General features: G+C 43.6%; 1 protein-coding gene across 1 annotated transcript in view; it reads right to left on the reverse strand.

Annotated features, from left to right (window-relative positions):
• Window positions 1-18,183, reverse strand: part of FREM1 (FRAS1 related extracellular matrix 1) — a 204,023-nt gene that overhangs the window by 127,824 nt on the left and 58,016 nt on the right. Inside the window, exon 12 of the mRNA XM_068114049.2 lies at window positions 9,701-9,897. Coding sequence (XP_067970150.2) covers window positions 9,701-9,897 — 197 coding nt within the window. The remainder of the gene's footprint in view (window positions 1-9,700; window positions 9,898-18,183) is intronic.

The following is an 18,183-nucleotide window of genomic DNA, read 5'->3' on the forward strand; positions in this document are numbered from 1 at the left end:
TATGTACAGGGTGTCCTCCCTTAACATCGTCCCGGTTAACGTTGTTTCGTTCTAACATCTGTAATAATTAGATACCAATGCTGCAAAGAACGTCGTGATGATTTACGCATAACTCGCTATTATATCGTCGTCAGAGAACGGTCATCTTAATAGTCAGTAGAAGCCTTCATATCACAGCAACCACAGGAGGAGGAGGAGGAGGGAGCAGCAGTCTTGGAAGACGTCCAGTCAGCTAGGGGAGGGGTAGAACCCTGCGGCTCTCAGTGACTCGCCACACTCCCACTCTCGCCCTTCTCCACCATCCACCAGTAGATTGTTTTATTTTACTAAAGGGTGATTTTTGTAGATTTTTTTTTGCATTTATTTACAGTATTGTATTACAATGTACAATATAAAATATATAAACAATGAAAAGTGTGTGAATTAACTCTGTGATGCATTTAATGGGGGCGACGGAACCTAACCCACCTGTTTCTTTTATTTCTTATGAGATAAATTGATCTATTTAACATCGTTTCACTTAACATCGTGGTTTTCAAGAACGTAAACACAACGTTAACTGAAGACCGAGTGTATATGATAGAATTGTGAAGGAAATACATGAAAAAAACGAGATGTGTGTGTCCGTGTGTCACTCTTCATTGCAAAAAGTTCCTACTGTCATCGAAGAATAAAAATGGTGTCGTTGGAAAAGTTAATAATCGACTTCCTGGAATGAAAAGTTAATAATCGACTTACTTGGAACAAAAATGTGTATCCGTTTAATAATAAATACACTTGTTTTAAAAGCCCCCCTTTCTGCGATTGAAGAGGAAGAATCAAGCTGGGGGCTTTATGTAGCAGTTCCAACAGTAATCTATCTATCTATCTATAATTCCAGTAATCTCTGTGTGTCTGTATGCGACCGCTGTTTCTCGACAACTACCGATCCGATATACTTGAAACTTGCCAGGTATATTGCTGGGGACCCGAGGATGTGCCTTTTCAAGGTTTGAAATTAATCGGACAAGTGGTTCCCAAGGTATGGTCACCGTACTCGCAAGCCGTTCACTTTGGCTTTGCGAATGGACCAAACCATTTCATGTAAATAGAGGGGGGGGGGGGGGGTTCTGTGGTCGTTCGCTTTGGCTTTGCGAATGGACCAAACCATTTCATGTAAATCGAGGGGGGGGGGGGGTTCTGTGGTCGTTACTGCCACGTGGTTTCAAAGTTTTTTTTTGTTGTTGTTGTTTGCACGCATGTTTTTTTGCACGCACGTACGGGCAAGCACGTACGGGCAAGCACGTACGTGCGGGCACGCCCTAGTATTATAAAAGGAGCCATGTCTGCTTGTTTCTTTGTTTGTTTGTCGTGTTATAACTTGAGAACAGATTAACTGATTTTAATAAATCCAACTACGGTGGATTTGGGTAACTCCCGGGAATGTTTGTAAGCCCAAAAAAAAGTTTTTTAAATTTTCAAAAAAAGGTTTTGTTTTGGAGTACATGGACACACGTGTCAAAACTGCAAATGCCAACATGTAACGTTGATTATTCCTGCATGGATAGCAGGATCTCCCAGGAATCCTTGTTTGTTAACTTGAGATCGGATTTCAATGAAACCACTCTCAGGAAGTAAACAAAACCACTTATCCATTTCCCTACAAATATGTCTTATATCCACCACGTTGATTCCAAATCTCCACGAAACTCCACAAATCCAAATCATACATTTTCCCCCCATTTCTTTCATTTTATGTCTTTTTTAACACCAAACAAGAACAACCGTGTTTTTTTCAATTACGCAAAGATTGGTGTTCCCATCAGCGAAGCGACGGGTCTTATATGTTAATATTTATTATTCTACGACAACATGAACCCTTCTGAAGGACACAGAAGGAGCACACTGAATTATATATAGTAGAACAAGCATTCTGAGTATTGCGCTGCAATACATGTCCCCGACCGGCAGTCTGTCGTCCGGAAAACTGTTGGGGAAATTACCAAAGTTCAAAGTGCCATAACTTTGTCAAAAATGATCGAAACGTCGTGAAGTTCGAACTTGATCTGTAACTTATCATGAGGGAACCATGTACCAAGTTTGAAATCATTAGCATTAAGAGTTTAGAAAAAAAGTCCGGAAAACTGTTCTTTGCGTGACGGACTGACAGACTGACAGACGGAGGGACGGCGTGCAAACCTATAGTCCCCTCCAGTGTACACCGGTAGGGGTCTAATAATACTTCTGAAATATCAAATATATAAAGGTATACGGAAACTGGGATGGGTTGAATGTATTCTGGGCCCTCGGGAAAAAGGGGTCGGGGCTTTGGGCCCTCTAGATAACATTTTTTAATGTGACTTAGTGTAAAATAAAAGTTTATAGTAAAACAACAATTTGTGCATAAATAAGCAGAATAATAAGGAGGTCGCGCACTATAAACAAATACTGTATACTGTAATTTACGAAGCAGAAACTGGTGCACCTCTGTTACAGAGTACATTATCTATATTACAGAGTTACTATTACATGTTACAGAGTACAGAGTACATTATAGAGTACATTATCACCATCAACATCCCCACCCCAACACCAAGACATTATCGCACTATCAACTTCCGTAAGCTAAACGCTCTTTCACCGACCTCATTCTCATCCACCCTCTCTGAAAAAATGTCCACTTCTCCCTTCATTGACCTCCACACCCCTTCCGACCTCACTGACTACTACAACCACACTCTCTCCTCCTGCCTTGACCAGCTTGCGCCTGTAAAAACCAAAACAGTTTCTTTCACCCATTCTGCTCCCTGGTTTACCCCTGAACTCCGCCTGACGAAAACTCGTGCTCGCCAACTTGAAAGACTCCGCAATAAAACAGGTCTCACAGTTCACTCCCAAGCCTACAAGGACCACCTACAACACTACAAAGATGCCCTCTCCCACGCCCGCTCCGCCTACTACTCTCAAATTATCCACTCTGGCTCCGGAAACCCAAAAGCACTCTTCTCGACAATAAACAAACTCCTCCGCCCCCTGGACACCACCACCCAGTCATTCACAGTAGACAACTGCATCTCCTTCCTTTCTTTCTTCCAACGCAAAATTGACAACATCTACAACAGCTTGACCACCGCCGCTCCCCCTCCAACCACCTGCCCCCCCTTATCCTGCCTTCCCCTGTCTCAATTCTCCCCGGTCTCCTGACCTCTCTGAACTCCTCATAGGATTGAAAACTGCCACCTGCACTCTTGACCCCATCCCCTCCAGCTTTGTCAAGGCCTCCGTCCCTGCTCTCTCTCCACTTATCATTGCAACAATAAACTCCTCCCTGTCTACAGGCATCGTCCCACCATCCCTCAAAATTGCTGCTGTTACCCCCATTCTAAAAAAATCTGGTCTAAACCCTGACACCCTAAATAACTTCAGACCCATCTCCAACCTACCCTTTCTGTCAAAAGTTTTGGAACGCGCTGTAGCCGCGCAACTCAAACATCACCTCTCTGCCAATAACCTGTATGAAACATTCCAATCCGGATTCCGTTCCAACCACAGTACTGAAACTGCTCTCCTCAAAATCACCAACGACCTTCTCCTCTCCTCTGACGCTGGCAACCTCGACATTCTCGTCCTCCTCGACCTCAGCGCTGCCTTTGACACCATCGATCACACCATCCTCCTCACCCGACTTGAATCCACCTTTAACGTTACTGGCACTGCCCTCTCTTGGATTAAATCATACCTCTCTGACAGACGCCAGTTCATCTCCATCAATAACTGCAAATCCCCCACTGCTCCCCTCCCCCAAGGTGTCCCCCAAGGTTCAGTTCTTGGCCCCCTCCTCTTCATCCTTTACCTGTCCCCCCTCGGTCACTTAATCCGCCATCATGGTCTCCAATTCCAATGCTTCGCCGATGACATCCAGCTTTTCATCTCCACCAAGTCCGTCTACACCGACACCCACTCTATCCTGACAAACTGCATCTCTGAAATAAAATCCTGGCTTCAAATCAACTTCCTCAAACTTAACTGTGATAAATCTGAAATAATCATCATTGGCCCAAAAACGCTCACCAAATCCACCCATAACTTTGCCCTCAACATCGACGGTATCCCAGTATCCACCTCCCCTCTCATCCGGAATCTTGGCGTCATCTTTGACCAAACCCTCTCCTTCGACAAATACACTAAACAGATCACAAAGACAGCCTTCTTTCACCTGAAAAACATCGCCCGTCTCCGCTCATCCCTCTCCTCCACGGCTGCAGAAACCCTCATCCACGCCTTCATGACCTCCCGTCTGGACTACTGCAATAGCCTCCTCTATGGTTCACCCTCAACAATCACCAATAAACTCCAATACATTCAGAACTCCGCTGCCCGTCTACTCACCCATTCCCGGACCTGTGACCACATCACCCCCGTCCTTTACAAGCTTCACTGGCTCCCCATCTCCCAGAGAATCCAGTACAAAATCCTCCTCTTGACCTACAAAGCCCTCCATAACCTGGCCCCATCCTACCTGGCTGACCTCCTCTCCAGACACACTCCCACCCGCAACCTCCGCTCTGCTGGTACCAACCTCCTGACCCCCCCCCCCCATCCGGACCAAATTCAGATCCTGGGGGGACAGGGCCTTCTCCATTGCTGCTCCCACCCTCTGGAACTCACTACCTCACACCATCAGAGACTCCTCCTCACTCACCACATTCAAAACATCACTCAAGACCCACCTGTTCAGCACTGCATTCAACATTCAACCCACAGCATTTAACCCCTGACTATCACTTCTCCTTCTCCCTCCTTTTGCTTTAAATATTTCCCTATTGATTCTTGTCTTTTTGCAATTGTTGTTTTCATGTTTTGTTATGCATTATGTTTTGCACTCTGTCAAAGCGCCTTTGGGCTTCATGAAAAGCGCTATACAAAATAAATGAATTATTATTATTATTATTATATATATAAAAGAAAGTTTTTGTTTGTTTGTTTGTTTGTCTGCACGCGCTAATCTCCTGAACGGTGAAAGATAGGAGGAAACTTCTAATACAAAAAATGTCGAGACGGGCCCCGGGAAGGTTATAGGCTAGGTGGCGAGGCCGGTCGAGGCTGCCTCGGCCGGGCTGGGCCCATTTCGCAATTAAAAGCTGAGCTGAATTATAGTAGTCAATCTTCTACGGCCGCAAGTAAAAGCTGAATTATAGTAGTCAATCTTCTACGGCCGCAAGTAAAAGCTAAATTATAGTAGTCAATCTTCTACGGTCGCGAGTAAAAGCTGAATTATAGTAGTTACTCTTCTTTGGCCGCGAGTAAAAGCTGAATTATAGTAGTTACTCTTCTACGGCCATGAGTAAAAGCTGAATTATAGTAGTCAATCTTCTATGGCCGTGAGTAAAAGCTGAATTATAGTAGTCAATCTTCTACGGCCGCGAGTAAAAGCTGAATTATAGTAGTTACTCTTCTACGGCCATGAGTAAAAGCTGAATTATAGTAGTCAATCTTCTTCGGCCGCGAGTAAAAGCTGAATTATAGTAGTCAATCTTCTATGGCCGTGAGTAAAAGCTGAATTATAGGAGTCAATCTTCTTCGGCCGTGAGTAAAAGCTGAATTATAGTAGTCAATCTTCTATGGCCGTGAGTAAAAGCTGAATTATAGTAGTCAATCTTCTATGGCCGTGAGTAAAAGCTGAATTATAGGAGTCAATCTTCTTCGGCCGTGAGTAAAAGCTGAATTATAGTAGTCAATCTTCTATGGCCGTGAGTAAAAGCTGAATTATAGTAGTCAATCTTCTATGGCCACGAGTAAAAGCTGAATTATAGTAGTCAATCTTCTATGGCCGCGAGTAAAAGCTGAAATATAGTAGTCAATCTTCTTCGGCCGTGAGTAAAAGCTGAATTATAGTAGTCAATCTTCTATGGCCATGAGTAAAAGCTGAATTATAGTATTCTTCGTTATATAGTCTGAAAACTGAAGCTGAATTATAGTCAATCTTCTACGGCCGCGAGTAAAAGCTGAATTATAGTAGTAAAAAAAAAGAAAAGAACCGGAGCAACGTCGGGTGCTTTCGGCTAGTATATTCATAATCCACAGCATGCTACAGTCAAGCGGCCTGAAAAGGTAGATAGTATAAAATGCACACAACAGACAAAATTATTATTTCTCCGTATCATTTACCTAAAGATTTTGTCGAGAAAACCAAATGGTCACTTTAGCTGTATGATCTAAAATAAAGAAGATAGCGGGACGTTCAAACTGACCGAGTCAATTCGCATCCTCGTCGATTGAACATATTTCTTTATAAGATCAGCAAAAGAATCCGTGTGAAGATGGTTAATAATAATATTTTTGGACAAAGAGGTTACAAACACAGTTTTTTGTGACGCACATTTATGGTTAGCAACCATTTTCAGTAAAGTTTGAAACTGTAGCTTTAACAGCGATAAAGCAGATAAAATATTTAACAGCAATAAATGACTTTGCTGCAATTAATTTCAGGAGTCGATTGAAACAGACTTTCAACCCTCAAAAATCAATATTCTATATTTAAATATACTTTCTAAAATTGCCTTCCTCTCATATTTCTGAAAAGGTAAACCTCTTTTTGTTTCATTAAATTTTTGAGCACGACCCCTTGATGGCCTGGGCCCTTGGTTGGTGACCCGACTGCTCAGTCTGTCCATGCACAAAGGTAGGCAGTAGCACACAAACAACAACCACAACCATGACAATAACAATTACGTGTTATAAAATATTCTGCTTCACGTGTTTTACTTCATTTTACACCCTTGCTGAGGTTCACAGATAGACATGCAATATGTTTGTGAAGTACAACACGCTGTCTTTTGATTAAACCCAGTCGCGAAATGACAAGTTGGCATGCCTAGTTAATCGAAAAGGAGCAATTAAGGCAACTCTGTATTTAAATTCGTTTTCCCTGGTATCTCTTTCATCGATCCTCATCATGCTCCAACATAATTTCAACTAATCAATAGTGGGTTGAGGACACAAATGAGACTCTCTTAAGAACTAGAATGGCACTCTGTAGAGAGCATACCTCCGCCTGGTGAACAGTTTATGTTTTGTATCCCACTGATAGGCCGAATCTGGATTCGGACATGAACCAAAATCTAATCGGCTTGTTCTTGCCACCTAACCAACTTATCCACCTAGTTTATTCATAAATCGTCCATAACTTTTTAAAATATCATGTTATATATCACTTTTCACCCGATCTCTCTATGGTGAAGAATCACGTAAAAATTAAATAATTATTGTAGCCGAATCCACATTCAGATCTTCACCAAAATCGAAAGGATTAGTCCTTTTCACACACACAACCTCTCCACCAAGTTTTTACCAAATCCATTAATAACTTTTTGAGATATCCTGCTATATACAGTGCATTCAGAATGTATTCAGACCCCTTCACTTTTTTCACATTTTGTTATGTTGCAGCCTTTTGCTGAAATCGTTTAAATTCATTTTTTCCCTCATCAATCTACACTCAATACCCCATAATGACAAAGGGAAAACAGGATTTTAGAAAGTTTTGCAAATTTATTAAAAGGAAAAACTGAAATATCACATTGACATAAGTATTCAGACTCTTTGCTATGACACTTGAAATTTAGCTCAGGTTCCTCCCATTTCTCTTGATCATCTTTAAGATGTTTCTACACCTTGATTGGAGTCCACCTGTGGTAAATTCAATTGATTGGACATGATTTGGAAAGGCACACACCTGTCTATATAAGGTCTCACAGCTGACAATGCATATCAGAGCAGAAACCAAGCCATGATGTCGAAGGAACTGCCTGCAGAGCTGATAGATGGGATTGTGTCGAGGCACAGATTTGGGGAAGCCTACAAAAAAATTTCTGCTGCATTGAAGGTTCCCAAGAGCACAGTGGCCTCCATAATTCTTAAATAGAAGAAGTTTGGAACAACCAGGACTCTTCCTAGAGCTGGCCGCCCGGCCAAACTGAGCAATCGGGGGAGAAGGGCCTTGGTAAGAGAGGTGTCCAAGAACCCGATGGTCATTCTGGCTGAGCTCCAGAGATCCTGTGTGGAGATGGGAGAAACTTCCAGAAGGACAACCATCACTGCAACACTCCACCGATCTGGGCTTTATGGCAGAGTGGCAAGACGGAAGCCTCTCCTCAGTGAAAGACACATGAAAGCCCGCTTGGAGTTTGCAAAAAAAGCACCTAAAGGACTCTCAGACTGTGAGAAACAAGATTCTGTGGTCTGATGAAACCAAGATTGAACTGTTTGGCCTCAATTCTAAGTGTCATGTCTGGAGGAAACCAGGCACCGCTCATCACCTGCTCAATACCATCCCAACGGTGAAGCATGGTGGCGGCAGCATCATGCTGTGGGGTGTTTTTCAGCAGCAGGAACTGGGGGACTGGTCACTTGTGGTCAGGGTTGAGGGAACAATGAACGGAGCAAAGTACAGAGATATCCTTAATGAAAACCTGAAACGGAGCGCTCAGGACTGGGCCGAAGGTTCACCTTCCAACAGGACAATGACCCTAAGCACACAGCCAAGACAAAGCAGGAGTGGCTTAGGGACAACTTTGTGAAGGTCCTTGAGTGGCCCAGCCAGTGCCCTGACTTGAACCCAATCGAACATCTCTGGAGAGACCGGAAAATGGCTGTCCACCGACGGTCCCCATCCAACCTGACAGAGCTTGAGAGGATCTGCAGAGAAGAATGGCAAAAAATCCTTAAATCCAGGTGTGCAAAGCTTGTCGCGTCATACCCAAGAAGACTCGAGGCTGTAATCGCTGCCAAAGGTGCTTCAACTAAGTACTGAGTTCAGGGTCTGAATACTTATGTAAATGTGATATTTCAGTTTTTTATTATTAATAAATTTGCAAAACTTTCTAAAATCCTGTTTTCTTTTTGTCATTATGGGGTATTGAGTGTAGATTGACGAGGGAAAAAATGAATTTAAACGATTTCAGCATAAGGCTGCAACATAACAAAATATGAAAAAGCTGAAGGGGTCTGAATACTTTCTGAATGCACTGTATCATTTTTGGCCATATCACTCAATGGTGAAGAATCACTTAAAAAATTCTACTCGCTGGATCCGGTTCCGGATCTTCACCAAAATTGAATCGATTCTTCTTTGTCACACACACGACCTGTCGAACAAGTTTCGTCCAAATCCATTCATAACTTTTTGAGATATCCTGCTATATGTTGGTTTTAGCCCTGTCTCCCAATGGTGAACAATCATTAAAAAATTAAATAATTCTCATATCCGAATCCATATTCAGATCTTCACCAAAATCGAATATATTTGTCTTTATCCGACATCCAACCGGGCCACCAAGTTTCGTCCAAATCCATCCACATCTTTTTGAGATATCCTGCTATGTATTGTTTTTGGCCCTATCACTCAATGGTGAAGATTCACATAAAACATTCTACTAGCAGGATCCGAATCCGGATCTTCACCAAAATCTATTCATTTCGTCCTCGTCACATATGCTACATCTCTGCCAAATTTCGTCCGAACCCGTGCACAACTTTTTGAGATATCGTGTTCACAAACGGACAGACGGATGAAAACATAACCTCCATCCACCTTTGGTGGCGGAGGTATTAACCTTTTCATAAGTCATCAGTAAAGAAATGGCATAGAATTTCCATAGAATGTCTCAGAATGAAGCCCAGAGGTTTCCCTTGATGCACAAGCATATGGTAAGACGATTACCCTGGTTGTGCAGGGATGCGACAGGGAGTGGTAATGGAGAACAGGATTTCATTTGGAGGTGATACAGCATCCGTGAAATGAAGCAACTCTTTGGTTATAAGGACCACATCGGTCTCATTCACGACCAGGTTCCGTGTTGTTCCAGGGACTTCCACGGGGATATTGCCATCCCGAGGTATAATGTGGATAACCATAACCTGTTGGAGAAACAGCAACAATAATTTGATGGATTGTCTGTGAGTTTTATATAAAGGAGTGAGGAAAAGAAAAACAACACTAGAAAGCATCTGCAAATGCAAAGCCCGTCTGCATCCAATTTGTATCCAGACATCTTCTTCCCTTTGCTAAACATGATGAAAACAACAAAATAAAAAACAAAAACTTGATGACTTTAGGTGATTTTGACCTTTAGATGTCAAAACCCCGTGTACCCTCCCCCCCTCTCCTTTCCACAGATCTACCGACATCCCTGTTCTCAACTGTTGTTGTGATTGTATGTTTCCTCTCTCCCCCTCTTGTCTCCCGCTCCCTTTATTTATTGCATGTTTTATGTGTCCGGCAATGTTTTCGTGTTTAATGTGTTCGCTCTTACACGAGCCTTGACTCTGTATACAAAAAAAGAAAGAAAGAAAAAGCAATATGCTTCATTGGCCCAACATGCAAACCCTGCTCAAACTTCAAGTCAATCGGAGAAAAATTGATGATTTTAGATGATGCTGATCTTCTTCTTTTTTGGCCTCCAAAGACCTTTGAACTTTTGACAAAATTATTAATTTTTCTTCCCCATATTCTCATAATAAAGATGTTGAGAACTTGATGACAATGGCTCAAATGTAAAAAAAGTTATGGCCCATACAGACGACAGACAGACACACAGAAGTTATTGCAAAACCCCGCGGGGGACAAGATAATAAAGTAATTAATGCTGTAATATGTATATTCTATCCAGTTAGGTGTATTTTGGGGCAGTCCTGCCTTTTTCGTAGTTAATAGTTTTTTGCTTACTCAAGTTGACCTGTGTGCTGCTATCAACCACGCCTGTGTGCTGCTATCATGTGTAGATCAGAATTTGGTGGGAGAGCAGTTTATCCCCCTCTCTTCCGGTCATTAGTGAGTCAGCCTTGTTTATTGACAATCTGAAATGACAGCATTTCCTAGTTGACACATGCTTTTGTTTGATTTGATGACAATTGAGCACCTCCTTTAAAAGAGAGCATTTCATATTGGCCTAAATCCGTGGTTCTTAACCTGGGTTCGACCGAACCCCAGGGGTTCAGTGAGCCAGTCTCAGGGGTTCGGCGGAGGTCCTCCGAAACGCATTGCAATTTTTTATTAGGTTTACTCTCCATAAATGGAGAGTAACCTATTATTACTGCTAGAGTTTTTCTTATTATTATTCTTCCACCCTATTTTGCACCTCCGAAAACTTCATAATTAAGTTTCTCGGCAACCGCTGGTCGGATTGACAGGAAATTTTCATCAAATGATCGGCTAGGCTCGTAGAATTTTTTAATGCTAATGATGACGTCATAGGTCACGTGGTATTGGCGCCATCTTGTAAAACACCTTCAACTTTGCCCCTCTGTATCTCCGAAACGGCTCAATGGAAAAATTTGAGGAATGGCTCATTCTAAAGAACTCTGCAATGGGAACAAAAAACATGTGTATTGAGTATATCAAAAATGCTAACGTTAAGAGGTTAGAATTCGTCAAACACAATTTTTCTCCCCCGAAAATGAGATTTTTTTCCCAGATGCTTAGTTACAAAAAACTCAGAATGTGAAAATTTTCGAAGTCATACGTCACATGGTTCGGCCGCCATCTTGTTTTCCGTGAAAAAACACAAAAACCCCTTTTTCTCCGCAACGTCTGAATGGATCGAGCCCAAACTTGGCATGCATATTCGCATACCCATGACGAACAAAAAAGTCAGTGAGCACGACGTCATCCGACATGTGGTTTCAGAGTTATGACGTTTTAAAATTTCAAACTAGAAATGGAATCACCTCCATAATTTGTGGAGATATCGAGTGGAAACTTTACACAAATGTTCCTCATGGGGGGATGTTTCATCGTTACTTGAGACGTTTTGATAAGTCACATGGTTTGGCCGCAATAAATAATGGAATTTTAAATTTTAAAAAGCTTGTAACTCTTGAACCACTGCATGGATCGACTTGAATTTTTAATGCAATGTGGCTCTCATCAAGCGAAACAAATGTGCAAACTTTCAAGATGATTGGATGTACGGTCGCGAAGCTATAAGTCTTTATTGTTGAAAGAAGAAGAAACACACCATTTTGTCTTTCCAGAACGTGCTCACGATAACGCGATCTACCGCGGTCATTTCAACCTCCAAAAAAATTATAATTGTAGATTTGTCAATAGATGAGGCATCTATCTATAATTCCAGTAATCTCTGTGTGTTTGTTTGTCTGTGACCGCTGTTTCTCGACAACCACGGGTCCGATATACTTTAAACTTGCCAGGTATATTGCTGGGGACCCGAGGATGTGCCTTTTCAAGGTTTCATATTAATCGGACAATTACTTACCGAGCTATGTCCAAAAAACGATTCAACCAATCAGAGAGCAGCGAGCTATCGCGTGTGCCGAACGTGGCGAACACACTCTGCCTCGGATGGCACATTTGAGAGCGTATTCATTTATTTCACGTTTGCAAACTATGTTGGCGCTATGTTGGCGTTAAACTATGTTTTAAAACTAATAAAAACCATTTCATGTAAATAGAGGGGGGGGGGGGGGGTGGGGGATTGTCACTGTACTCGCAAGCCGTTCGCCGTTCGCTTTGGCGTTGCGAATGGTCCAAAACATTTCATGAACCAAACCATTTCATGTAAAGCGTTCGCCGTTCGCTTTGGCGTTGCGAATGAACCAAAACATTTCATGGACCAAACCATTTCATGTAAATAGAGGGGGGGGATATAATTTTAGATATATATATAGTACGGGCATGCCCTAGTATTAACAAACGAATGAAACAGATTTGCTCAAATTCTGACTATTTATAACTCGATCGTATTTCACTGAAAGTAATGAGGACTGAAGAAGAAGATTCACTTCCAGGACGCGCACGGTTAAGCCCTGCAAGAAAAAGTTTATTTTGTAAAAATCGAGCCACGCGTTCAAAATATATGACTGGTTATGTTCGCCAGCACGTCTCTGATCGAATCGGCTCGAGTTAAAACAAACACGTCCGTTGTCGGGTCCGTCTGAGACAACCATTGGGCCTACAATGCTGGGACTGGTCTCGTTGGATAGGCCTGGATCAGATCTAGAAACGCTGGAAGCTGCACCTCTCTGTGATAATCTTGTGGACCGCGAGAAGAGATCGTGCGACACCATCGCAACTGCTTCCAGCACTTCCGCATTTGACCATTTCATGAACACCATACGCCCCGCCCATCACAGCGCGTACGTAATACACGAACATACAGTGGCCCATTTGCGCATACGCAAACATCCATCCACATATTACGTAAGCGTGCACATGTGACCTTCCAATTCAGCACTACCATTTGCGCATGCGCCGAAGTCTTTCAGAGCATCAAATCAACACCAGAACAGCGCATTTGCACATGCGCAAGAGAGAGATCCGACTGTGTCCCATCCACATATTACGTACGCGTCCACACTTGACCTTGCGCTGCAGCGCTACCATTTGCGCATGCGCGATTTTTTCAGCGTTTAAGTGCTTCGTCGCACCACCTGCGCATGCGCAGGGTTGACGGGATTGACGCATTAGAATGTTTGGTGCTGTGCGAGAAGGAAATGGCTGTCATGGTCGTAATTGGTCTTGAAATTTGCGCAATTAAATGCCCTACACGATGACGTTTATCTCGTCAAAATCCATCCAGCCGATCTGAAGTTATATGAAGAAATGCATTTACGTCGTGACGTCATCACGCGATTTTCGAATGCAGACGTCTTTTCGGAAATTAAATAAAGATGGAAATCGAAATGATTCATGTCCGCGATCTGCGCATGCGCGGTTTTCTCAGCCGCTTTTCAGTGGCATCGCAGTGCAACCCATCTGCGCATGCGCCAGCTATTGAAAATTGGGTCGCCACGGCAAAATCCAAGATGGCCGCCACCATGTATGTCTGAAACTTGCAACCTGCATATCTTGAAAAATAAGCGAAGTAGCAACTTCTAATTTGGTGTGTGGGTGTATCTAGGCACAAGGAAGAACGCTATCGAAAATTGGGTTGCCACGTCAAAATCCAAGATGGCCGCCACCATATATATGTCTGACCTTGCAACCTGCATATCTTGAAAAATAAGCGTGTGTGTGTGTAGGGGGGATGTGTGTGTGTGGGGGGGTGGAGGGATGTGTGTGTGTGTGTGGGGGGAGGGATGTGTGTGTGAGTGGGGGGGGAGGGATGTGTGTGTGTGGGTGTGTGGGTGTGTGTGTGTGTTTGGAGGGGTGTGCGTGTGGGGGGAGGGGTGTGGGTGTGGGTGTGGGAGGGGGTAGGGGGGAATGTGTGTGTGTGTGTGTGTGTGTGTGTGTGTGTGTGTGTGTGTGTGTGTGTGTGTGTGTCGGGGTTGTATCCAAGGGGGTTGTGTCAAAGCATGTCCAATGAAAGTGGGGTTGTATCACAAGTGGGGTTGTATCAAAAGTGGGGTTGTATCAACAGTGGTGTTACATCAAAAGTGGGTGCGAGTAAACCGGTCATCACTGCCAGCAGTTTTAAAGTGGCAGTTCTAGTTACGCTTATTATTAATATTATTATTATTTTGCTATGTATATTATGAACGAATGGAAATGTAATTTGTAATTGTATTCCCATCCCATTCATGGTTTCTCTGGTCTGTGTTTAAGATAAGTTGTTTCACATTGACTGTAGTAAGTTGAATCAATGAGCAACTTGCTAATTTATTCTGTTGATGGTGCTTAAATGCTTACTTACTTACTGGATTTTGGACTTTGCAGGTGTTCGGAAATTCCAGTGAATAGCCTCGATTAGCTTGCCGTGTGCCGTGCGTCATTGGTCGTGCCTTACTTTGGAGTTACTGATTAATTGAAAAGTAAGTTGGAAATGTTTGTGGATATGTAGGGCGGGTTCAGAGTTATATTAAAGTCAAAAGTGGATGGTGATTATAAAATATGATTGAATTACTCAGAAAATTAGGTAGAGGTGATATAACTCCTTTGGTCGCAATTCAAAACTAACAATTCGCAGTTTTCTATGTAATATTATAATGGGATTTGAGGTGACATAGATTTGAGGAGATAATAAATAAGTTATGTTTTCTTCGTTAAAATTTCTCAGTTTTCAGAGGGGTACTGGTTATATTTAAGCATGTTCCTTTTTTATTTTTTGTCATATAATTATTTGCACGAACTCAATTAAGATCAGTTTGTTACTTTTCTTCTTTTTTTTTTGCAATATGTCGAGCAATAAAAGGAAGTGGTCGGAGGATTACGTGCAGTACGGGTTCACGTGTTTGACGGAACGGGACGGAAGTCAGCATCCTCAATGCATGCTTTGCAATGTCAAGTTGAGCAACTCCAGCCTAGCACCAGCAAAACTGCAGGAACACTTCAAAAAACTGCACGGCGAGGGGCAGTACAAAGACGCAACGCTGGATGAATTCAAATTGAAGAGAGTCCGATTCGATGCAAGTGCTACCTTGCCCACTCTCGGCTTCATTCCAATTGACAAACTGATCCTCACCGCGTCGTATGAAGTTGCGTACCTGATCGCAAAACAGGGAAAACCGCACACCGTTGGCGAGACACTTATCAAACCGGCCGTGTTGAAGATGGCCAACATCATGCTGGGAAAAGCTGCTGAAAACAAGTTGTCTCTCGTTCCACTCTCAAATGACACCATCAGATGCAGAATCGACGACATGAGTGACGACATCCTCACCCAGGTAGTTGCAGATTTAGTCACGAGCCCGACGAAATTCAGCCTTCATCTCGACGAGACCACCAACGTTTCGAATTTGAGCCAGCTCATCTTATTTGTGCGTTATGTCAAAGGAGACGAGATCAAGGAAGACTTTCTGTTCTGCAAGCCTCTCACAACAACAACGAAGGCAGCTGACGTGAAGAAGCTTGTGGACGACTTCTTCAGAAAAAACGGCCTCTCGTGGAACATGGTGTCTGCAGTTTACTCGGACGGAGCTCCAGCCATGCTGGGATGCAACTCCGGATTTGGAGCGCTGGTGAAGGCCGATGCACAACACATCATCGTCACGCACTGCATCCTGCACAGACATGCGCTGTCATCAAAAACCCTGCCTCCAAAACTGGCCGATGTTCTGAAAATCGTCGTTGAAACTGTGAATTACGTGCGAAGCCGTGCTCTGAATCATCGCATCTTCAAAGAGCTGTGCAATGAAATCGGCTCTGAATTCGAAGTCCTTCTCTACCATTCTAACGTTCGATGGTTATCATGAGGGAAGGTAGTGAGCCGTGTTTTTGCCTTGCGTGTAGAATTAGCCGTTTTTGCGAGACACCAGCATTGCCATGCAACGCACTTCCAAGAGTCAGAGTTCATCCTCGCCTTGGCGTACTTGGCTGACATCTTCGACGCACTCAATCATCTCAATTGCCAGATGCAGGGCGGTGGAGTGAATGTCATCGAATCTGAAGAAAAGCTGAGCGCTTTCCGAAAGAAGTTACCGTTGTGGAGGCGGCGAACAGAGAACGACAACTTCGCGAACTTTTCGCTACTGGACGAGTGCGTGAGCGGGATCGAAGATGAGTCTGAAGTTGGAGGCACTGCTGTACCGGGGCAGCTGAAGCAAGCGATTGCCACGCACTTGGATGAGCTGGGAAAGTCATTCGACGGCTACTTCCCCGACCAAGAGCAATACCCAGCATGGGTGCGGCAGCCGTTTACTTTCGACGTTGCAATGGCAGATGTCAACGACCAATACCTCGACGACCTCATCGAACTTCAGCAGAGCCAGACTCAACAACAACTCTTCGGCACAACAATGCTCTCAATGTTTTGGTGCCGCCAAATGGAAGGGTATCCTCACATCGCTAAAATTGCCCTTGAGATCCTCACGCCGTTCGTTACAACGTATCTCTGCGAGCATGCGTTTTCGAAACTGGTGGACACTAAAACAAAGAAAAGGAGCAGGCTTGCATGCGAAAATGATTTGAGGGTGGCCCTTGCCAAAACAAAACCACGCATTTCCCAGATCCCAGACCTTTGACCTTTTGACCAAAAGAAGAACAGAAAACGCATTAAGATGCAATTCTTCTTAATTTTTTTGTCAAATTTGAGGGGTTCCACGAGTGTTCGGTGGGTTTCGTTAGGGTTCGGCGCCTTTAAAAAGGTAAAGAACAACTGGCCTGAATGGACACAGGTGATGCTAAAGCTGCAGAACTGCTCTCCCAGCATTTTCCCGCAGATCCTGCACAGAGACTACCACAAATGGGGACACTAATGTGGAAGTTAGACTTCGACACGGATACCAGCACACTACGGCCTACTGCTTGTGAAAGTTGCCATGGGATTTTCAACATCTCCATGTGAACAGTTGCAAGTGAGACAAATTGCTCAACAGACATTCAAAAAGGATGGCTTACAAGAATGGCAAAAAACATGGTTGTTTGTAGTTGGGAAGATCTGCGTTTAAAGAGTGAAGGCACCACCAATTAGTGCAGCTGCTCACCAGGCAAGGCTCAGGTCTGATGTTTAGACCACCAAATGGTCTTCATCAGGGACTGTGCAGGCATAATGAGCCTGTTGGGTATTTCCATGGGGGGGGGGGGGGGGGAGGCAGCATCACATGACTGCATGAAGCAGATGATGAGACCTAACGTCGTTTTACTCATCTTCTTTTGACCATTCACTGGTTGTTGGGTAAACGATATGCTAGTTGGTGGTTGCTTCAGTTTTGAATACAAAATTGACAGAGTACCCTACCTGCTGTCCACCAGATGATAATTTGGAGTTGGTTCCTAATCAATCGGAAACTTAACCCAGACAAGCCAACTCGGAGGCAACCACATTCCTGCAACTCGAAGATGAATGAGAAACACTGTATTGTTGCGGATATGGGATTTGGCCTCCATCCATATCCGCTTGTAAATATTCCCCTATTTCCCCAATACTCCCCAACTATCCCCAATCCCCCATTCCCTAGTCCCATTGTCTGTAAACAACACTCTGTAGAACCGACCTTCCCCTTTTTCCCCCATTAAATGTCGCACCCAGGTTCACCGCATCTCACGTAGACAACTATAGGACATCTTGCTAGTTATTCTTAGTCTATGTCAGTTAAGGACTCGTTTCCATTAATTCTGACTCTTCGTTGCACCAGAATGTGATTGTATGGCACCAGTAGTGAGTTTATGACCTCCCAATACCTCCCCACAACCTCATCTCCGCATCCTCCCATCATCTCATGGAACTACAACAACAACTACAACAACAGAGGGGGGCGGCGCGGCGCGGGGAGTGTGCGTCCTCACTCCGGCTTGGTTAGCCGCCATTG

Source organism: Myxine glutinosa, chromosome 1, assembly GCF_964187855.1.
Source record: "Myxine glutinosa chromosome 1, kmMyxGlut1.1, whole genome shotgun sequence".
In the NCBI taxonomy this organism is placed as follows: Eukaryota; Metazoa; Chordata; class Myxini; order Myxiniformes; family Myxinidae; genus Myxine; species Myxine glutinosa.